General features: G+C 44.0%; 1 protein-coding gene across 1 annotated transcript in view; it reads right to left on the reverse strand.

Moving 5' to 3' along the window:
• The window catches only part of LOC115477548 (LARGE xylosyl- and glucuronyltransferase 1), a 332,081-nt gene that overhangs the window by 167,224 nt on the left and 140,332 nt on the right, over nucleotides 1–24,525 (reverse strand). Inside the window, exons 3-4 of the mRNA XM_030214492.1 lie at nucleotides 15,317–15,612; nucleotides 5,675–5,757 (exon numbers count right to left, since the gene is read on the reverse strand). Of these exons, the coding sequence (XP_030070352.1) occupies nucleotides 5,675–5,757; nucleotides 15,317–15,612 (379 nt within the window). The remainder of the gene's footprint in view (nucleotides 1–5,674; nucleotides 5,758–15,316; nucleotides 15,613–24,525) is intronic.

Raw genomic sequence — 24,525 nt, forward strand, 5'->3', positions numbered from 1 at the left:
GTTACTTCCTGTTCCGGGGCAGAGAGAGCAGGGAACCAGCAGAACCGACAGCCGCACAGCTGCTCCGAGCAGGAAAGAATGCACCGGGGGGGGGGGGGGGGGCAGACATCGCCGCTGCACCGGGTGGGGGGAGGGAGGTGCGCAGCAGCAATCCAACCCGGGTGGCAGCTGTCCAAGGATCGCCACTGCTGCAATCTGAAAATTAACTGCTCCCTTATTTTTAAAAATCCAAAAGCATGCAGCTGTAAATCAGAAACTGGTGGAGCTGCTGTGGTGCCATTTACTGCAGTGGGACTATCCAAGCACTGCCGTGGCCAAATGCCACATCTCCCTAGACAGCACTGCATGTTCCACAGAACTGTTTACAGAAGCAGGTATAAGCAGCATAACAGGCCGAGACAACAAAAAAAAAGTGGAAAAGACGTGACCAGTTTCCAAAACGTGGTTCAGCAGCTGATTTTCAGCACGGAAAGGAAAACTACCTAATGCTATAAAAGGCCTTTGAGGAAGTGACATCATCAGCAAAGAATGCTCTTTCACAATAAGCTCACGGAATGATTTTGTAAACTTCTTATACCCTAAAAGGACTTCAATATAATCACCCCTGGGGATACACTCACTGAGCAAATAGCACCTTCTTTTCTGCATGTTCTGACCTGGAGTTTGGGCAGTCGTAAAAGATTTATTTTAGAAGTCCTTTTGCAATTTACATGTAAAAACACCAGCATTTACATAAGTACATAAGTAATGCCACACTGGGAAAAGACCAAGGGTCCATCAAGCCCAGCATCCTGTCCACGACAGCGGCCAATCCAGGCCAAGGGCACCTGGCGAGCTTCCCAAACGTGCAAACATTCTATACATGTTATTCTCATAAGTGTTGCCATACTGGGAAAGACCAAAGGTCCATCGAGCCCAGTATCCGGTTTCCAACAGTGGCCAACCCAGGTCACAAATACCTGGCAGAAATCCAAAGAGTGGCAACATTCCATGTAGAACCCCAAAGAGTAGCAAGATTCCATTCAGAATCCCAAATACATAAGTATTCCATACTCAGACAGACCAAAGGTCCATCAAGCCCAGCATCCTGTTTCCAACAGTGGCCAATCCAGATCACAAATACCCGGCAAGATCCCAAAAAAGTACAAAACATTTTATACTGCTTATCCCAGAAATAGTGGATTTTCCCCAAGTCCATTTAATAACGGTCTATGGACCTTTTCCTTTAGGAAGTCGTCCAAACCTTTTTTAAACTCCCCTGTCAAATATACAGAGGGGTCCTTTTACTAAATGGTATCAAGTTTGAGGAGGGGAAGGGGACGGGAGTACTGTGTTCAGTTTTGGAGACTGTATCTAGCTAAAGATTTAAGAAGACTCGAAGCGGTCCAGAGGAAGGCGACAAAAAAAATGATATGGGGCGTGCGTCAAAAGGCACATGAGAAGAGTCTGGAAGACCTGAATATGTACAGCCTAGAGGAGAAGAGGGACAGGGGAGATATGATACACACGTTTAAATACTTGAAAAGTATTAATACAGAAACAGATATTTTCCAGATAAGGGAAATGGTAAAACTAGAGGACATGAATTGAGATTGGAGGTGGTGGATTCAGGAATAACATCAGAAAATTCTTTTTCACAGAGAGGGTGGTGGATGCCTGGAATGTCCTCCCGAGGGAGGTGGTGGTGGAGGACAAAAACGGTGACGGAATTCAAAATGGCGTGGGATGAACACAGACGATCTGTAATTAGAAAATGAATGGTATAAAAAAATACAAAATTTAAAGGGTTGCATAAGTGTTTACATATCAAGTGGTGCTTAGATGGTAACTCTGGCTGTATCGACGAAGACCGGTGCTGGGCTGGCTTATACGATCTGAGTCCCGCACAGAGCAATCCAGTTGTAAGATGGGTTGGCGAGAGCTTAGACGGAAACTCCAGTAATTTGGAACGCGAGGACAATACTGGGCAGACTTTATGGTGGGTACTGCAAATGACAAAATGAATTCGGATAAGCTGGAGTGAGCTTTGACGGCAAGTCCAATAGTTGGAACACAAGGACAGAGCCAGGCGGACTTCTACGGTCTACATCCCAGAAACACCAAAGAAAGACCACGATCAAGTATATTATATCTCATTCACTGTTGATTTAATCTTGAATTGATAACGATTGTGATTGTTGGGCAGAATTGACGGACCACGCAGGTCTTCACCTGCCGTCACTTACTATGTTCACGGCGGTGGCCTGGGGAAGGGAGAGGGAAGGAGAGGGCTTTGAAGGTGGGCTGGGAGGGGGATCAGGTGGGCTTTCATTCATCAGAAAAAGTTATGCGAGCCCCGGTTGAGTATCAACGGGATCCCACATAAGCACTGGATATTCAGTGCCAGAGTTCACACGTGGCCCAGCACTGAATTTCTGGGGCTAATCTAACACTGACTGTTGTGGCTGAATATCGGCCGGATTATTTTTCAGATAAGTCTTTGGAGGTTAGACACTGGTGGCCTGTCTTGTTCAGACAATCTACACTGTTTTATTCTCTTTGTATGGAAGCCAGTGACTTTTTTTTTTTTTTTTTAATTTGAAATGTTTTTATTCAATTTTTCAGTTTCCATACAGTAACCATTTTAACGTATTACCAGTTATATATCAAGCGTTCAACTGAACCAATAAACTTCACATGAATAACCATTACGTGAATAACATCATTCGCACACCCCTTCCCCCTCCTCATTCCGCACAGTAATGGCTTCTGGCCCTTGTCCATCCCCTTCAGTTCCTGTGCCCAAAATAGATTCTAAAGCTCTCCATTCCTTTGCCTTTGAGGTATATCTTCCCCCTCTTACTTTTATTGATGAATGTTTTATGAATCTTTCCTGTAGTTTTACTGGAGTTGCCTTTCTTTATACTGATTTGAATTGTAAACCGCCTTGGCCTGTTTTTTTGCGGTAAAGGCGGTATAGCAAATATAAATAAAATAAAATAAACTTTGCACTTGTCCACATTAAATCCATCTGTTATTCCACATATGAGCAGCAGTGCTATAGGTTATGACCCAGGAAAGCAGAATTTAGAACTGTTAGGAAAGCATTTGACCGTAGGCTGCTACCTTAACCCTAGAACGCATATTGGGGGCCTTTTAGGCCCCCATGCTTACATTTTTGCTATTATCTGCAAAATTACTTTAGTTAGAATTTTGAAACTCAAGGTATTACTCAAGTATGTCATTGTTGATAATATCCAGTTGTTCATATAATTTTTTTTCATAGGCATTATGGTGTAACAATGCTTGTTTGGTGAAAACTACATCTGTACGAATTGGGGGCCTTTTAGGCCCCCGCTGTTTTTATCATGTTCTCAGAAGTGTTTGTGTCTCAAGTTACTTTATTTGTACTCAGTAATGCTGGTGGAGGGGCCAGGGTGTGGATAATAACATGTGAGGATGTCATGTGATTTTTGGAGGGAGTGATAAGGCCATGACATCACCTCAGGTCCTCTGAACACTGAGGACAGTATACAATAGTGAGCTAATTGCTGAAGGACCTGTGATAAGATAAGCTGTTGAGAGGAAATCTGTTTCATTTTCTAACATCTAGTCAGCAATGGCACAGTCTTCCTCCAAGTGTCTGACTGACCAAGAGATTGAAGCGATTATGTTTCAAAGCGATGATGAAAGTGAACTATCTTTGTCTGATGAAGAATATCTGCCACCAGCTAATCAAACATCCTCATCCAGTGATTCTTCTGATGATGAAGAAGTGAATCTAGTGGATCCTCAAGAAGTGATAAGTAGAACATCCAAAACGAATGTTTTTTGGGACAGTAATCCTAGCATTAGTCGGACGTACTCCAATACACAATATTGTGAGACAGGCTCAAGGAGCTGTGGGAAGTCCCAGTTACTTTACCCCTAAAGATGTATTCTGTACTTATTTTTCTGACAATATTGCAGAAGAGGTCCTATTATGTTCAAACCTAGAAGGAAGACGTATCGCTTCAGCAAAAAATAAGTCCTGGAAAAATATCTCAAAAGAGGAACTTTATGCATATATTGGACTTTTCCTGCTGGCAGGGAGTCAAAAATCGTATGATGTCCCAATACGAGAATTATTTCTGGACCCACTTTCTGATCCACACTATAAGGCGACAATGTCAGTGGGCAGATATGAGGAAATTAGAAGGATCATTCGCTTTGATGATAAGCGAACTCGTGCAGCGAGGTTTGAAACAGACAAATTAGCCCCTATCAGTTATATCTGGAACATATTTATCAAAAATTGCACAAAACTTTACAATCCTAGTACTAATGTTACTGTAGATGAGCAACTTGTACCGTTCAGAGGACGCTGCAAATTCATACAATACATGCCCAGCAAGCCAGCCAAGTACGGTATAAAAATCTTCTGGATGTGTGATTCTGCAAATTATTATGGCATAAATGGCGTAATCTACTGTGGCAAAGAGGTTGGTGCACCAGTACAGAAGGATCTGGGGTCTGAAATAGTCAAAACTCTTGCTGTTCCAATATTCAATTCAGGTAGAAACATCACCATGGACAATTATTTCACCAATGTTGAACTAGGCAATTTTCTGCTTGCAAAAGCTATTACACTTGTTGGTACTATAAAGCAAAACAGACGAGAAATTCCAGCAGCACTCAAACACAATCGTCAGCGAGCACTTTATGAGAGTGTCTTTGGATTCAATAACAAAGCGACTTTGGTATCTTACAAGGCAAAGAAGGAGAAATCTGTAATTTTACTCAGTACCATGCATCACGATTGCAGTGTTGACAGCAATAACCAAAAATTGAAACCAGAAATCATCCTGCATTACAATGCAACAAAAGGAGGTGTAGATAAAATGGATGAGATGGTGGGAGAATATTCGTGTAAGAGGCAAACAAAACGATGGCCTGTAGTACTATTTTCAAATATGCTTGATGTAGCAGCCCTAAATTCATTCATTATTTATACAGAAACTCATCCTGAATTTCATGCACAGAGGAAGGACAGGAGACGCTTATTCTTGAAGGACCTTTGTCATGAACTTGTAATACCTCACATGATAGAGCGAAGCGACTTGAAATGCTTGCCAAAGAAAACTAAAGAAGCAATGAAACGGTGTGGCGTACAGTTTCAGATTACTCCAGAGCCAGGAGAAAGAAAACGAAAGCGTTGTTTCATGTGTCCAAGAAACATAGAGAGGAAAACTGAGCGATATTGTTCCACTTGTAAGGAAACTGTTTGCAAAGAACACTCTTCTGAAAAAATAACGTCAGAATTGTTTGGAAGACTAATATAATAGAAAAGAAAGTTAGAATAAAAATGTAGCTGCAGCTAGTTTGCTATAGATTTCTATGCATTTTTGTGTGTTTTCATGTCTTTGCGTGAAATTTGGGAAAAAAAAAGATTTTTTGGTGTTTTCTGTGAAAAATTATAATTAAAATGTTGTCCACTATTCATATTTTATTGAGCAATTTTGAAATAAACTTGTGAAAGTTATTTAAGTGTGTTTTTCTACATTATGTGCATGGGGGCCTAAAAGGCCCCCATGACGTTAATATGTATATTTTTAACGTCATGCGTTCTAGGGTTAAACACCGAGTACATTCAAACACCCCCTTCCTCTTCATCACAGGCCCCCAAAACTAAGACAGGGGAACAGGTTTTACTCACCTGTGGAACAAGACAGATTTAACAAGCGTGACAACGTCCCGACTGGCATTGTACCCGGCACAGACGATGGCGACGTGAATTGTCTGAGGAGCAAACAGAAGAGAGAGAAATGAGATATTTCCAAGAACAAGAAACGCAAGAAAGGTTACAGACATTTCATTCCATGATCCCCTCTCCCAACCTGTTTCATAATGGCACAGACAGCATGCAACGAAAGTCAGTCTTTATCGGGATAATTGTGGTTAGATGTGGGAAGATCACAGGGGCTGCAGCCCACATGATACGCTAGGAGTGGCCTAGTGGTTAGGGTGGTGGACTTTGGTCCTGGGGAACTGAGTTCGATTCCCACTTCAGGCACAGGCAGCTCCTTGTGACTTTGGGCAAGTCACTTAACCCTCCATTGCCCCATGTAAACCGCATTGAGCCTGCCATGAGTGGGAAAACGCAGGGTACAAATGTAACAAAAATAAAATAGATACTATTGGAGATTCTACATGGAATGTTGCTGCTATTGGAGATTCTACATGGAATGTTGCTATTCCACTAGCAACATTCCATGTAGAAGCCTGCGCGGCCACATTGGTGATCTGCAAGGGCCGACTTCTACATGGAATGTTGCTAGTGGAATAGCAACATTCCATGTAGAATCTCAAATAGTAGCAACAGTGGAGGAGTGGCCTAGTGGTTAGGGTGGTGGACTTTGGTCCTGAGGAATTGAGGAACTGAGTTCAATTCCCACTTCAGGCACAGGCAGCTCCTTGTGACTTTGGGCAAGTCACTTAACCCTCCTTTGCCCCATGTAAGCCGCATTGAGCCCTGCCATGAGTGGGAAAGCACGGGGTACAAATGTAACAAAAATAAAATAGATACTATTGGAGATTCTACATGGAATGTTGCTTCTATTGGGGATTCTACATGGAATGTTGCTACTATTGCAGATTCTACATGGAATGTTGCTATTCCATGTAGAAGGCTGCGCAGGCTTCTGTGAGTCTGACCAGACTCACAGAAGCAGAAGCCTGCGCGGCCACATTGGTGATCTGCAAGGGCCGACTTCTACATGGAATGTTGCTAGTGGAATAGGGTGGTGGACTTTGGTCCTGGGGAACTGAGGAACTGAGTTCAATTCCCACTTCAGGCACAGGCAGCTCCTTGTGACTTTGGGCAAATCACTTAACCCTCCATTGCCCCATGTAAGCCGCATTGAGCCCTGCCATGAGTGGGAAAGCTCGGGGTACAAATGTAACAAAAATAAAATATAGGCACTTAGTTGAACATTCAATACCTGCCCATCTTATGGGCCTCATGCAATTCACTACAGATTGACTGTAATAGTGAAATTCAGGTAACATATTTTCATCTCTGGAGAAGTGGCCCCGAAATCACTGCTTGGTTCACAGCATTTTTATTCCAGTGGAGTGTCGTTAAGATTGAGGAATTCTCTTAAGACCTCTACAGTGTTATTCTTCTACTTTTCATCATCTTTCCTCTGGACTCTCAGCAAATGTGGGTCAGAGGAAACTTAATTTGCAAAAACGTCATCGGTTCCAACTCTCCTTTTATGAGGTGCCCCTTCCTTCTACTTGACCAGATAATCAACTTTCTCCACCCCAAGTGCTTAGATTTTGATTCACTTTAATAACGTGTTAACACATTTCCCTCTTAAAAAAAAAAAAAAAAAGAGAGAGATTTCAAATTCCATCCCACAGTAAGCCAAGGCCTCTACTGTCATTTATTTCGATTTTATTGTTTTTCAAGTGGGATATTACAACGGCAATTTCAACTGACAGCTAGTATTTCATGTGCAGTAGCAGTTACTGTAAGTGCTAAGCATGCCCCATCCTGTAACATCAGTCACTCCACAAGCATTAGCTAGGCCTGCAACGATATGGCAGACCTCGGTTCCACGCCCGTCTTTCACGTCTGGTTTCCAAATTTTAGTAGCCATAGCAACTACCAAATATTAAAATGTCCCGAGTGATATTTAGCACTCTATGGGGGGATGTAGTCAGCAGTGTACAGCAGAAAAAATCCCTCCATTACGAACAGAGATGTCTTTATTGGGGTGGAGGAAGGAGCAGGGGGCTTTAAACAGCAGGGCAGTGATTCAGGAACATGTCTGTGATGGAAGACAACACTGCAAGTACAGACTAATCTTTACAGTAAAATTAAAGGGGGAAAAAAAAAGCTATAGCGAAGTAAAACATTTTATCAGCTTGGAAAGCCACAGGACACCATCACGATAGTGTAGGCAGACATTTTTAACAGGGGGTATGACTCTCATCAGTACGTTAAAAATCATCTGCTCCACTGCAGTCTACGCCCGGGCAGTGGCACTCATAGGCTGCCTGAACTGTGGATTTCTCTATGAACTGTCCCGTCCTTCAGTGTTGCCAGGTTTAAATAAATTTTCCGACCCCAACCAGTTTAAAACCCGCCCAAAACCACACACCCCTGCCACCGCCGTCATCAACCCCACCCCCGCCGTCATCAGCTCCACCCCCGCCATCACCAACCACACCCCCGACATCACCAACTCCGCCGTCACCAATGTCGTTAACACATCGTTAACACATCGTTGACACGTTGATAACCACGCCCCCTGCGGGGCGAGAAAACCCGCAGCTGGTGAAGAAAAAACCGCCCAAAAAACCGCGACCCGCAGCAGGCAAAAATTTCCCGCAGCGGGTCGCAGAAAGCCGCCCAATTGGGCGGGAAACCCGCCCATCTGGCAACCTTGCCGTCCTTCATAAAACAGGAAGTTGTGTCAGAAGGGGCGGGGATGGTTCACAGAGAAAGTCCTAGTGCAGGCCACAGGCAGCCTATGAGTGTCACTGCCACTGCCCGGGCAAAGACTGGAGGGAGATGATTTTAAGGCACGGGGGAGGGGGAAGTCTGACATGGAGTACATATGCAACATACACACCTGGAATAAATACGTCACTGCATCAGCAATACACACTCTGCCTGCCACTGTAACCAATAAAGTTCCAACAATAGGCTCAGGGGCCCTTGTACTAAGCCAGAAAAAGCGTCTATGCATGCCCAATGCGTGCCAAAATGGAGTTACAACCCAGCTACTGCGTAGCTCTTACGATAATTTCATTTTTGGCACATGTCCGATACGCGCAGCTGAAAAAAATTTTTTCCCGGATGCGCGCCCAAGTGGCATTTGACGCGCGTAGGTCATTACACGCCCTGTTACTGTGTGAGACTTTACTGCTAGGTCAATGGCTGGAGGTAAGGTCGCAGACCCAAAATGGACGCAGAGCAATTTTGATTTTGCCGCACATCCATTTTCGGCAAAAATTTTAAAAAGGCCTTTTTTATAGGCACGCTGAAAAATGGATCGGTGCGCGCCTCAAACCTGCGCCTACACTACCGCAAGCCATTTTTTTCAGTGCACCTTAGTAAAAAGACCCCTCTGTTTGCAATGTGGAGGAGTGGCCCAGTGGTTAGAGCACCGGTCTTGACATCCAGAGGTGGCCGGTTCAAATCCCACTGCTCCTCCTTGTGATCTTGGGCAAGTCACTTAACCCTCCATTGTCTCAGGTACAAACTTAGGTTGTGAGCCCTCCTGGGACAGAGAAATATCCAGAATATCTGAATGTAACTCACCTTGAGCTACTACTGAAAAAGGTGTGAACAAAATCTAAATAAATAAAGATTCTAGAATTCTAAAGAATAACAAGATTCCATGCAGAATTTCAAAGTGTAGCAACATTCCATGTAGAACCCCAAAGAGTAACAAGATTCTTTGGGGTGGAGGAGTGGCCTAGTGGTTACAGCACAGGTTTTGCAATCCAGAGGTGGCCAGTTCAAATCCCACTGCTGCTCCTTGTGATCTTGGGCAAGTCACTTAACCCTCCATTGCCTCAGGTACAAACTTAGGTTGTGAGCCCTCCTGGGACAGAGAAATATCCAGAGTACCTGAATGTAACTCACCTTGAGCTACTACTGAAAAAGGTGTGAACAAAATCTAAATAAATAAAGATTTCATGCAGAATCTCAAAGAATAGCAACATTCCATGTAGAACCCCAAAGAATACCAAGATTCTGGAATCCTAAAGAGTGACAAGATTCCATGCAGAATCTCAAAGAGTAGCAACATTCCAGATAGAACCCTAAAGACTAACAAGCAGAGGAGTGGCCTAGTGGTAAGAGAACTGGTCTTGCAATCCAGAGGTGGCCAGTTCAAATCCTGCTGCTGGTCCTTGTGATCTTGGGCAAGTCACTTAACCCTCCATTGCCTCAGGTACAAACTTAGATTGTGAGCCCTCCTGGGACAGAGAAATATCCAGAGTACCTGAATGTAACTCACCTTGAGCTACTACTGAAAAAGGTGTGAACAAAATCTAAATAAATAAATAATGTGGAAATGTTATTTCTGGTTTTTCATTAGTCAGATAGTCCTCTACTTAAGGGCTTCCCGAACTGTGGATCGTGAACCCACTGGGGTCACAACCTGAGAAGGCCCTCCATAAACATGCCTCTGGAAAATTTCGGTGGCTGCATGAATGGTGTTGGTAAAACGTTCTGGAGATGGGGCAATTCCTGAGGATGAGGCAACACATGCAGACATGTACTGATACACAAACATATCCCCCCCCCCTCCCCCACATACACATAAATACATACAGAGGGGTTGGAAAGAATTTCATGAGCCAGGCTAAAAATGCTTTCCTCTCTTGTTCTATGCTACAGAAGATGGAGATCCTCCCACAGAAATGCACGGGGTCGTTTTTTTCAAGGACTTATTTCTCTAGAACCCCCAGTCCGATCTGGCCCATTTTCAAACTCTTTGCATCTTTTTTACTGGTTTATCCCTCATGCCAAGTTTCATCTCATTCCAATAAAGTTGCAGAGCATTCTTTTGCCCCAGACAGATAATTCTGTTGGGCTGAAAAGAATAAAATGTTTCACCCCTCTTGAAAGTTAAAAGGCATAAGATTCTGACAGGGCCAGGGCTGGGGTATTGGGTGTCCCAAGCAAACATTTAGCTTACGCCCCCCAATTAGTCTGTCCCCAGATACATGTTTCTAAAACATTAAATTTGTTGCATGGGTTTGCATCATACACATACGAACAATGAAGGCAATTCCTAGAAGTCATTACTCAACCAAACGAGATATTTGAAAACTGCCCACCGGGAACGTAGCAAGATACGCACCCCTTCCGTTGGCTTCTCTTGCAAAGTGGGCGGGGTAATGTCAGTAGCATCTGGGGGCAACTTACACAGGGCACATACCGGGCTTACTCCGCTCCTGCCGCCCACTCTTCCTGCAGGTAAAAGTTCACACTGATGGCTCTTTGAATTCCTATGGCCATCTAGATCTGTTGTTTTGTTTTGAGTGCAGCCATACTTTGCCCCTCTCTCTTCCCCCAGAAGCTACCAACCTAGGTGACCGCCTAGTCTTGCCTAATGGATGGGCTAACCCTGGAGAGTCATAGAGGCTGCTTATCCATAGTAACGTAGTAAACGACGGCAGATAAAGACCTACAGGGTCCATCCAGTCTGCCCAATAAGATGTGTAACATATAAATTCTTGATCTGTCCTTGTCATTTTCAGGGCATAGACCGTAGAAGTCTGCCCAGCATTGGACATACTCCATGCCATCGAACCCCACTCCAGCCCATCCAGATGTGTCCAGCCGTAACTGGGGTACTAAGCAAAAAAAAAGTCTGCAAAACATCTTTCCCTTGTCCTTTGACAAGAATGATTTCTGCCTTTCTGAATTTCTTTTTCACCCTACACTGCAATTCCTCTTTTTAACTTATCAGCTCTCCCGGGGGGGGTCTGTGCAGTGCAGAACCATCTGGCAAGTCTCCCTCTTCCTGTCACACGAAGACGCCTGCTTATTAATAGCTTACTGCTTTATTGATCAAGTGTTTTATTCCTTAATGATGGAAGCCGTGAAGTCCTTTCAGAAACATGACAGCTTGCAAGTCCATTGCAAAGGGAGAAGGAAGAGGAAATGGAAGGTTGGGGGGGGGGGGGGGTTGAAAAGGAGGGAGGTCATTTTACTCATATGCACGATGATTAATTTTGATAATGAGCAAATGAATGAATTATTTAAAGGGTTTAATTATACAAAACCCATAATTAATTGCTGGCTGCTCTGCCACTAAACTCCCCCCTCCCCCATTTATTTTTTACTACTGTTTTTATTAAACGTTTTTAAAATAATACAGTTCTTTCCCAGTGCTGGGTGGGACGGCAAGATGTGGACAGTGCTTAGTGGATTGGAGAAGAGGGTTTGTATAGCAGTGGGGTAAATAGGAGAAAAACAAAGGTGGATGGATGGCAAAAAGATGTTGGCAGCACTGAGTGGAAGAGGTAAAAGCAAAAAAGTAATTGGTAGATGAAAGAGGGTAAGGAAGGGCAGGGTTTGGAGGAAGATGAAAGGAGTTGCCGTATGCCTGGAATAAACTTCCTGAGCCGGTACGCCAAGCCTCATCTCTGGCCATCTTCAAATCTAGGCTAAAAACCCACCTCTTCGATGCTGCTTTTAACTCCTAAACCTTCAACTGTCCCCTATCCCCGATATGTCCTGTCTGTCCTAACCCTTATCCCTTAGTTGCCCTGTCTGTCTGCCATAAATAGATTGTAAGCTCTATTGAGCAGGGACTGTCTCTCCATGTTCAAGTGTGAAGCGCTGCGCACGTCCGGTAGCGCTATAGAAATGATAAGTAGTAGTAGTAGTCTCTGGGATTCCGGAATCTTGCTACTCTTTGTCCTTATCCCTTATTTGTCCTGTTTGTCTGTCCTAATTAGATTGTAAGCTCTGTCGAGCAGGGACTGACTCTTCATGTTCAAGTGTACAGTGCTGCGTACGTCTAGTAGCGCTACAGAAATGATAAGTAGTAGTAGTCTTTGGGATTCCGGAATCTTTGCTACTCTTTGGGGTTCCGGAATCTTTGCTACTCTTTGGGATTCTAGAATCTTGCTACTCTTTGGGATTCCGGAATCTTGCTACTCTTTATCCTTATTCTTTATTTGTCCTGTTTGTCTGTCCTAATTAGATTGTAAGCTGTCAAGCAGGGACTGTCTCTCCATGTTCAAGTGTGAAGCGCTGCGTACGTCCGGTAGCACTATAGAAATGATAAGTAGTAGTAGTAGTAGTTATAGCATTAAGATTGAAGCTTCCTGTTTGGTTTCCCTCTTCTCAAGTCGTCTTCACATAGTCTTGTTCTTTTCTTTATTCAGAGTACAGTTCAGAAATAGGTTTCATATTATGCCTAAACAGTTTCCCTTCTTCCCCTGTTTTTATAAGAATTCTTCTGCAGGTAATATTGCCATGAATTTCTCATTTCCTCTACTAACGTTTTGTATCCGGTCTCTAAAATAAACATATTTCAGAAGACGATTACGTGCATTAGGGCGGGATTAGTCATTCCAATTGCTCCATGGCTGGGACAGCGCATGTTCACTACTGTGCTATTATGCATCGTATGGGACGGCACCAACAAAACAGTTTAGGATGGCGCTAGGCAGCAATAGTGTAACAAAGAGAGGGAACTAAGTACAAACAAAGTCCAAGCAAAAAAAAAAAAAAAAACAGCACAAAGGGCCTTTAAAAACAAAAGGGACACAGTTCTTGTATTTTAAAAAAAAATCCTTTTAATAATGAATTTTGATTGAAGAAAGACCTGACACGGGCCGTGCTTTGGTGCTACCGCACTCGCGTCAGGGGTCACACCAATGACAAAGAGGCTCGTACAGACCAATTCAGAACATTTGATGATTTTCAAGCTTGTCTATAATATATTCCTCCATATATCCTACAATATAGAGCTCACGCACACCTTCAGTATGAATGTCAATCAAAATTCATTATTAAAAGGGTTTTGTTTTGTTTTTTTAAATACAAGAACTATTTCCCTTTTGTTTTTAAAGGCCCTTTGTGCTATGCAGCAATAGACACACCGGGGCTCAGGACAGAGGCTAAGGAACTGGCCGGCAAGTGTCAGGTGCCCTGAAGCTCATTGGCATCACTTAGTTTTGTCAACGAGCTACTTGTGATGCTGGGACCTCGGGAAATTGTCCTGCTTTCCTAAGCTCTACCCTCGTGATCCTAAAACGGTGTCCTGCACATAAGAACTGTGTCCCAGGGGCGTATCTGCGTGGGGCCACAGGGGCCTGGGCCCCCGCAGATTTTGCCCTGGACCCCCCTACCGCCGTCAACCCTCCCCGTTGCCGTTGTTTACCTTTGCTGGCGGGGGACCCCAACCCCCCGTCAGCTGAGGTCCGCTTGCTGCCTTTTAAAGATATTTTTTCAGCTGGCGGGGGACCCCAACCCCCGCCAGCCAACCCGACGTCTTTAAAGTTCTTCTTCGGCCTCCGTGGCCGTGCTGTAGTTGACTGTTCAATACAGTTAGGAGTCTAACGTCCCAGCAAAGGTAAACAACGGCAGCGGGGGAGGGTTGACGGCGGGGGGGGAGGGTGGAGAGTCGTTGGTGGGGAGGTTCTGGCAATGGCGGCAGGGGGGGGGGGTCGTTGGGGGGGGGAGCTAAAATGTGCCCCCTCTCTCTGGCTCTGGCCCCCCCCTACCGCCAGAGTCCAGATACGCCCCTGCTGTGTCCATGTAAAAATTCTATACTATTCATACTAAAAAGAAGTAAAATTTGGCAACTATTTCTCCAGATGGGTTACCTTCGAATTTTATTTTATTTTTATTGTTTACCTTTTAAAAAAGTGGACTAACATGGCTACCATATCACTTTGTTCTAGATATAAAAGTACAGGTAAATATAACTTTAGAGCCAAGACAAAGATAAGTTCTATAAATATAAAATGATAAAAAAAAGTTTTTTAAAAAACATTATAAACCTATGGTAAATTTAAGAGTCGGAGTCGGTACATTTTTACCAACCCCACAGCCCTGGTGCAACAGCCTCTCCGGTACTATGTAAGCCACATTGAGCCTGCAAATAGGTGGGAAAATGTGGGGTACAAAATGTAACAAATAAATAAATGTCAGAAATGTGCACATATCTTATACTAAATCTGTAAGACGCGCGTTTGTTTGTCTACCTGTAAAACACGGTCTCAAGATATGCACAAACATTTACGCAATAGCAGTTAAGCAGAATTTTGGAATTTACAGGTATATGTGAACACATGTCATTGGTCTAATAATTTAAGCATATAATTGGTGCTTAAATGTCCATGCATACTTTTTAGAACTGACCCTGTGCTGCTAAAGGAGTTAGCTGAAGTGCAGCATGATTAGGGTGGCTTTGCCCAGGAGCACTTCTCCCATATTTATAGTTTTACCAAGAACTGCAACTTCCCCCCCCCCCCCCCCATCCCCCAGCTCCCCATCTTGAGTTGATGAGATACGAGTACTGAAAGAAATGAGAATACTCCTTGGCTAACTTTTAAGAAAAATCTCCTTACTCGGTACATGCTTGTGCTTACAGAACACGACAGCAGAAAATGACATACAGTCCACTTAATCTGACAATCTACACTGTCTGAGCAGCTCCAGAGCCCTTCCAGTCTTTCAGAACAGATATAAAGAACCCAAATGGGGTATATTTTATTCTGCCCCAGCATGACACTTAAGCACTTCAGTGTGTAATCGCCAGATCTGGTTCTGCCGCAAATCGAAGCCCATGTTAAACACCTGAGTAGTTACCTCGCACTTCTCCACAGCCGGTTGCTGCCCACACTCGGAGCTGTTGCCAGCTACGATGCCGGCTCGTAGGCTTTCGCTGTCCCCCGTCCCCTCCTCCATGGAGTAGGTTTTGGAGTGGTTACTATGGCGTCGCTGAGGTCCCCGGCTCTGGGCCAAGCTGAGCTGTCTGCGGAGTACCCGGTTCTCCTCCTCCACCTCTCGCACGTGCAGCTCCAGGCTCTCCCGCTGGCTCGAGGCTGTGTAACGAGGGCTATGGGGCTGGGATTCAATTGGAGATAGGGATATTTGTTTCCCATCTAAAAGAAAAGAAAAAAATGTCATGGATTATTGTAAATAAAATTTGACCTGTGACTCTTAAAACCAAAAAAATCATATTATTTCATCTTGAGACAATTTTCATACTGGTATCAGAGCTGCATACAAACATGACAATAGAGAAATAATTAGGGGCCCTTTTACTAAGCCACGTAAGCGCCTACGCGAGCCCAACGCGCGCCAAAATGGAGTTACCGCCGGACTACCGCGTGTGGCTCTTGCAGTAATTTCATTTTTGGCACGCATCCTATACTTGCGTCTGAAAAATATTTTTTATTTTCAGGCGCACAAAACGGCTGCGTGCTGAGTGGCATTTGATGCGCATAGGTCATTACCACCCGGATTCTTTACTGCTAGGTCAACGGCTGGCGGTTAAGGTCTCAGACCCAAAGCCGCACATCCACTTCCAGCAAAAAAAAAAAAAAAGGCCGCAAGCCATTTCTCAGCGCACCTTTGTAAAAGGACCCCTTAGGTTGTTAGAACTGTACAGAGGAAGTCCCCTTGCATTCCATTTTTATTTTCAGAAAACGATAAACTACTGTTTGATTTCTTAGTTTCTGTTGCATTGAAACTAATAATATTTATTTGCTACATTTGTTATCCCACATTTTCCCACCTATTTGCAGGCTCAATGTGGCAGGACGTCAGACTCAGAACGAAGGAAGAAGAGGACCTCGGCTGGCAGGGGTTGGGGGTCCCCCGCCAGCAAAGGTAGGCGACGGCCGGTTGATGGCGGGAGGGGGTCAAGGTAGTGGTGACGGCAGCGGTGGCAATGGCTGGGGGGTCGCAGCGGCACCGGGGGGGGGGGGCTAAAATGTGCCCCCTCACCTCGGGCTCTGGACCCCCCTCCCGCCGAAGTCTGGCTACGCCCCTGGTCCCGAGGACTGGGTTCAGAACCCCTGGTATATACATAAGTACGTACCTACATATGTATGGTATTCTAAACACTCACCCGTGCACTGGGTCTGCAAATGTTAATGCCTGGTTGAAAGAATTGCTCTTATAGAGAAGGGGGCATCCCTTTCAATACAGCATGTCTTAAGGGGCGATCTCCCTCCTTTGCTACCACATCCCTTAGGGGTGTTTACACTTCCCCTCTTCTAACAGCATAGGGGTGCTGACCAGGTAAATTCGGCCCTGGTCACGCTTCATGCAGCACTCTACTTTGGGTATCAACCTAAGTACGTAAGTATTGCCACTCTGGGACAGACCAAAGGTCCATCAAGCCCAGCGTCCTGTTTCCAACAGTGGCCAATCCAGGTCACAAATACCTGGCAAGATCCTGAAAAACTTCAGTACATTTTATGCTGCTTATCCTAGAAATAAGCAGTGGATTTTCCCCAAGTCAATTTAATTATGGTCTATGGACTTTTCCTTTAGGAAGCCGTCCAGACCTTTTTAAAACCCCGCTAAGCTAGCCGCCTTTACCACATTCTGAAGGTGCTTTTCTCTCCTCTCCTGATCTTTATACCATAACTATACTTTGGGAAGAAGTAGAAGCCCCCTAACACACCAGAGGCCATATGCCACCACCTCATACTTTACTTTGATATAACAGGAATTCTGTTTTCTCAAAGCTGTTCTTAAGAGAGTGTATTCAAATTCTGAACACACTTGGAGATCACCAGCTCTGGTTTCTTATTAACACCGCAGCAGCTCCCAGATTCCCTTACATAATGATGAATGTGGTTAATTAGAAGGGAATTGAAACATTTGTAGTTTTGTTCCTGATGTGGTATTAACAATTGGTATTTCTTAAACTGTTGGTGTTTTTCTTCTCGCCAATGCTCGATTCTTTTTTTCTTATTATTTTTTTTTTAATCCCTTTTTAGCAGTTCGCAGCTACTTTAAAACGTCAAAGAGAGAGAAAAAAAAAAAGAACCAAAACAAAAATCTGAGAAGAATCCATCAAGAAAAAGCAAGCAGAACCAAGAATTTAATAATGGTCATGGATCATTCAATTCACTAGTGGGCAATGTTCTGAATTAGGAACCAAAACAGCAACAATTAAGACACAAAGCAGTAAATCACCTTCCACCCTGCAATGTGACCAAAGTCAGCAACATCATTTGAAGCAGTCTAACATTAACTGGAAGCAGCGTACCTGCAAATATTTCATGGATCTTTTGGGCTGATTCTTATTTAAGGAAAACAGTTCGCAGAGACGGTGTGAGTTTGAAGATGCCTTAAGTATGAGTGGAAGAATGACATTTTCAGGCAAAGCTTTTCAGCAGGACGTGAGAATTTTTCTTCTTAGTCAGTCACAGGAATAGAGCATTATAGGGATCATCTGCCCCAGGTCCATGCCCCATAGCATTTTCCCTATAGTTATATCTAGGGTTACCATATTTTGTCCCCCAAAAAGGAGAACACATGCCCCGCCCCCACCACACACCCACCACACCCCTTTTCACTCCCTCGCTCCGCCCCCTGTCACATTTTCCCCTCCCCCTGTCACACACCCCGTCACCCCCCTCCCCGTCATCCCCCTCCCCTTACTATTGCCCTGGTGGTCTAGTGACCTCTTCGGAGCAGGAAAGAGCCCCCTCTTTCCTGCCCGGAGCGCTGCCCTGCATGCATCCTTCCTGTTCCTGATCTCTGTGCCGATTCAAAATGGCTGCCGAGAGTTGAAGTCTCGCGAGGTCACTTCAACTCTCGGCGGCCATTTTGAATCGGCGCCGAGATCAGGAACAGGAAGGATGCATGCAGGGCAGTGTTCCGGGCAGGAAAGAGGGGGCTCTTTCCTGCCCTGAAGGCGGAAGAGGTCACTAGACCACCAGGGCAGTAGTAAGTAAGGGGAGGGGAGGCCAGCAATCTGCCCGTTTGTCCAGAAATCCGGACAAACGGGCAGATTGGCAAAACCCGCCCTGTTGCCCGGACATATGGTAACCCTAGTTATATCACAGGGAAAGATTTCCCCCTATAGCTGCTTAATGCAGTGCTGCATTGTTAGCATTTCTTCCTTAAAGGAATCCACAGAAATTTTGCATCTCAAGGAACATTTCCCCCATAGCCTTTACAGTGCATTGTGGGTGATTCACTTTCCCAGAGGCAGCCACAGTTACGCAGGATATCATTTTATGATGACTGCTCATACCCTAATTACGGAGCAGGCAGCCTGCAAACATGGAAATTCTTAAGAGTAACATTCATTCTACTCTCTGTGTGAGCTGGTGCTACCTCTCAGCATGCGACACTGATGAAGAACCTGACTCAGAGGAAGGTCTACAGAGAGTTTAAGGGATGAAAGAAGGTGGGTAGTACTCACAAACCCTTCTACAGGTCAGAATAAAAATACGCCGAGTCTTACTGAATCAGGATCCTGCGTCATAAAAGCTTCTCAATGTTAGCACTTTGGAACCTTGGCACTTTGCTAACAGTTTCACGGGATCCCCTAATTGCTAGGGATTCACATCTAAAAACTGGCATTCAGACATTCCGACTTTATACCAGTACATCCATATGGCAAGGAGGAAGAGTCTGGACATTTTTCTGGGTAGGACTAGGGAGGGGCCAAAAGATGGACTTCCAAGCTCTGACTGCAGACAGGGAAGGGACGTCCATGTTCAAAAAAGATGAACATCTGTATTTACATCTGGTACTTGGCACATCCAGGTTACAGACAGGGGCTCTGAATGAGCAGTTCTCCACTGAACGGAGATAAAGGAAGTCACAGTAGGTATTTTGATGTCCCTGGAGTGCTCGAAAGAAAGATTACAAAAAGCTGAAATGGAACTTGACCTCTGGATCTCTGCTCTGGTTCTCAGTTAGCTGCTTTAGCCATTACACATGGATGTTCCTATGCTGCTACACAGATATTCATGTCTCTCATTTTGCTTCATTCATAACTTTGATGTTTCAGTTTGTAAAATGGATGCTCATTCTGGACAGGTCCAGCACATGGATGTCCATCTCACATACATTTTAGAACAGGCTGTATCCTGTTGCAAAGAGATGGATGGTAAAAGTGAGTGTTCAGTACTGTAATGCTGTCTAAAACCAGTCTGCCTCAGTGGCTGCTGCGGCTAAGAAAGCAAATAGAATGTTAGGTATTATTAGGAAAGGAATGGAAAACAAAAATGAGGATGTCATAATGCCTTTGTATCGCTCCATGGTATTACTGCACCTCGAATACTGTGTTCAATTCTGGTCGCCACATCTCAAAAAAGATATAGTGGAATTAGAAAAGGAGCAGAGAAGGGCGACAAAAATGATAAAGGGGATGGGACGACTTCCCTTCAAGGAAAGGCTAAAGCGGCTAGGGCTCTTCAGCTTGGAGAAAAGGCAGCTGAGGGGAGATATGATAGAGGTCTATAAAATAATGAGTGGAATTGAACGGGTAGACGCTTTCCAAAAATACTAGGACTAGGAGGCATGCGATGAAGCTACAATGTAGTAAATTTAAAACGAATCGGAGAAATTTTTCTTCACTCAACATGTAATTAAACTCTGGAATTCGTTGCCAGAGAATGTGGTAAAGGTGGTTAAGCTTAGCAGAGTTTTTAAAAGGTTTGGACGGCTTCCTAAAGGAAAAGTCCATAGACCGTTATTAAATGAACTTGGGGAAAATCCACTATTTCTGGGGTAAGCAGTGTAAACTGTTTTGTACTTTTTTGGGATCTTGCCAGTTATTTGTGACCTGGATTGGTCACTGTTGGAAACAGGATGCTGGGCTCGATGGACCTTTGGTCTTTCCCAGTATGGCAATACTTATGTACAAACTCCTTTCTTACTGCATCCGTGTAGATGCAGCTCCAGTTTCTCTAAGAAAGTCGTCCAAAGACAGACAATCATTGTCCAATCAGTAAAGGCAGGGGATATTCAAACGTTTAAATTTGATATACCGCATATAATACAGTTTATCTATGTGGTTTACATTAAAACCATTATTAAAGGGAAGACAATAGAAGAAAAAAGGGCATGAGGGAAAACTAAAATTACAATAATAATTCAGAGTTTAATAAAATTAAGTGTGAAATTTACCACCAACCCATATAAATGATCACAAAAAATTTACATAGCAACCAAGATATAATAGGAAACTAGGAAGTGAATAGACAAAAGATGAGACTGTGCCCAACAGAACAAATGTGCTACATAAAGAGATCTCCACAGACAACTATCAAATTCATTATCTATCATTAACAAAAAAGGATTTTTTTTGCTTCTGGTTCCATCTGCTAGTCAATGGACATAACCTACAGGTTCTGGACTGGCCTGGTGAGGATGCTAAGGCATTAAACTTAAAAAAATCTATTCTGAAGATAACATTGAAACCACAAGAAGACAGTTCCTGTGATTCCTATCTCTTGAAGGCTTTGTAATAAAATCTTATGATATACAAGGTCAAACGTTAATAATAAATCTGAAGAAATTAAAAACACTTCCTGTCCCTTGTCTAAGCAGGTACGCACAAAGTCAGTCACTGGTAAAAGTAAGTGTTCAGTACTGTAATGCTGTCTAAAACCAGTCTGCCTATGACGTAAAACATTTATCTCATCAAAGAATCTCATCAATTGCATTTGACTCCAAATTAGCTCATTACCATATTACCACTGCTTCAGGTTTACAAGCTGGGGAATAACACAAAAAATATGGTTTTAATTTCAAATTCTGTGCATTATTTGTCTTTTTGCTCTGCTAACACACTTTATGGTGCAGAAACTGTTTGCGCAGCTTAGTAAATAGATCCCACAGCAACCCAAGCTGCTCAATGGCGATGCCGTGGAGAATTCTGTCTCATTTCAGCAGAATCCCATTGAGCTGTAGCATATCACGTTTCTCACACACGTAAATCATTTCTTATTCTGGTGTAAATATGCAACTAAGGGTCTGATGTTCAACTTGTAAACTGCTCACAGCCAAGAGCTGATTTAAACCCAGATATTCTGGGTCGGGGGACGTCATGCCTCCAACACTACATTTCCGGTATTAGTGCAGCATCCCGGAAGCTTCTTGTTGCAATTTTATCCACTCCTTTAACCAGTTAGCGGACTGAATATTGCCGCTAACCAGTTAAAACGCTGGCTCCACCCACACTCCACCACTAACCTAGCCAGCTAGTGATTTGGCGGTAAGAGGATATTAACTGGATAGTGAATATATGGGCATGGCTGGCTCTTCTGCCTGGTTAAACCCTTTTGAATACTGACCCTTAGGGTAAACGTGACCATAACAAAAAGTGACCATTAAACCGTGACAGAAAAGTATATCCTCTTGTCTTATAAAGTAGCAGAAAAGGGTCAGCTGGTCCCATCTTGGAAATCAGAGCCAGTAGGGCCTCGCTAGACACCAGGGACTTGCAGCTGAGCCTGAGAAACATTGAGTGGGGAGGGACTGGAAAGGGGGGGGGGTTGAAAAGGGAGTGAGGGACGCATTAATTCAGACACAACATTAAGGGCCCTGTTTACTAAGGTGCCTATAGGGATATGGTTGTCGCACGTACATGGTTAACGTAAGTACATAAGTAATGCCATACTGGGAAAAGACCAAAGGTCCATCGAGCCCAGCATCCTGTCCATGACAGCGGTCAATCCAGGTCAAGGGCACCTGGCAAGCTACCCAAACATACAAACATTTTATACATGTTATTCCGTGGATTTTTCCCAAGTCCATTTAGTAGCGCTATGGACTTGTCCTTTAGGAAACCGTCCAAACCCTTTTTAAACTCTGCCAAGCTAAACGCCTTCACCACGTTCTCCAGCAACAAATTCCAGAGTTTAATTACGTGTTGGGTGAAGAAACATTTTCTCCTATTTGTTTTAAATTTACTACACTGTAGTTTGATCGCATGCCCCCTAGTCCTAGTATTTTTGGAAAGCGTGAACAGACGCTTCACATCCACCTGTTCCACTCCACTCATTATTTTATACACCTCTATCATGTCTCCCCTCAGCCGTCTCTTCTCCAAGCTGAAAAGCCCTAGCCTCCTTAGTCTTTCTTCATAGGGAAATCTTGCGCTAAATGCTAGGAAGCCCATTTTATTCCTCTTGGCTTCTTAGCATTTGGCACGTGCTAATCGCTAGTCACCTTAGCAACTTTTTCTCCTATTTGTTTTAAATTTACTACACTGTAGTTTAATCGCATGCCCCCTAGTCCTAGTATTTTTGGAAAGCGTGGACAGACGCTTCACATCCACCTGTTCCACTCCACTCATTATTTTATATACCTCTATCATGTCTCCCCTCAGCCATCTTCTCCAAGCTGAAAAGCCCTAGCCTCCTCCGTTAACGCGCCTATAATGCTGCTTAGTAAACAGGGCCCTAAGTTATGCAGTTTCAAGTTTTCTTTTGGATTTGCATTTTATACTTTACTAGTAAAAAAGGCCCGTTTCGGAAAGAAATGAAACGGGCGCTAGCCAGATTTTCCTCGTAGTGTGTAGAAGCGCTGCCGGGCCGCCTCCTCTTCCACATTGCGCCCTCTCTCCCGCCTCCTCTTCGTCGTTCCGCCCTCTCTCCTGCTTTCGGCTACTGATTGGCTCCTTGAATGTGCTCCGCCCTCAACGTCATGACGTTTGACGCGAGGGCGGGGCCCACAGACTGTGCTACAGAGCTTCAAACCCGCCTCCTCTTCGTCGTTCCGCCCTCTCTCCTGCTTTCGGCTACTGATTGGCTCCTTGAATGTGCTCCGCCCTCAACGTCATGACGTTTCACGCGAGGGCGGGGCCCACAGACTGTGCTACAGAGCTTCGAACAAACGAACTGGCTTCATTGACGTCAGTGGTCAATGGAACGTTGAGAGTGGTTTTTATGTGCAGATGGGGCGTGGCCTAGGGCGCAGATGGGCGTGGCTGAGTGCGGGAGTCCAAATAGCCTAGGTCAGGAGCCACAGTTGGAGTGAGGTGAGCTTCAGAACGTCTGAGGGGGATTCAGAATGTCTGAGGGGGATTTTATTTATATAGATTAAGGGTTTCTGACATCAACACCAGCTCGGTGGGCAGCGTGTTCTGAAAGCAGATGTCCCGCAACAAACCGGTAATGAGGAACTTTCGGTGTCAGCACTTGGACTGGGAGCCTGAAGCCAACACCGATAAAACATACATGGGAAAAAAAATAAAGCTGAAAAGAAATAAATATAGCAATGCCTATGAAGACCCTGCACCCCAGTCAGATGAAAGGTAGTTAAAGGGTGACCCTGCAGATAGAAGGTCACCCTGGAACGAAACACAATGTTCTCCACAGCAAGCCACCAATATCACCATTAGCACTGCAACCCTCACTGTATCAAAAGCATCTGCTAATAATTGGAAGGGGAAAAAAAACCCCTCTGCAAATGGAAAAATATTGTAATGTGATGGCCTGGTTTGCTACTATTCCCTTAAAATAGCCAGATGATGAACAGAGTCAGAGTAGGAAACAGCTCTTCAAGGGCATTAATTGAAGCATACATTGCCACCATCCTACCATGGAGACCTAGCAATATAAAAACAAAGGTGAATTTCAAAAGGTTTTATCAGACTAACTTCTGAATGCTCTGGAGGCATTCCTGAGATGGCTTTTCAATTCAGCCAGTCAGCAAGGATTATTCAGCACTAACTGGCTAAAATGTACTTGTGCCACTGTCCAGTCATACAAATTGTAGTCTTAAATCTAGATGCACAAAGTTTCGTTAGGATAGATTAAAGCATATTTTCAGGTGCAAGCTTTGCCAGATGCAGATAAAAATTCTGCTCAAGACGACCAAATAAAATTAACGGGGTACATTACCCGCTCAAAAGCTTTTGAGGAATTTATCTGATACACATTTAAATTAAACACAAAAAAAAAATTGGAAGTGTCCTAGAGCACTTTTTATTTAAAAAGAAAGAAAGAAAGAAATCTAATAACAGAACAATTGAAACCATCACAGCATGCCAGCCCCATAATGAAGTCCTGAATGGAAAAAAAGAGGTGCTT

This window comes from Microcaecilia unicolor, chromosome 9 (assembly GCF_901765095.1).
Source record: "Microcaecilia unicolor chromosome 9, aMicUni1.1, whole genome shotgun sequence".
NCBI lineage: Eukaryota > Metazoa > Chordata > Amphibia > Gymnophiona > Siphonopidae > Microcaecilia > Microcaecilia unicolor.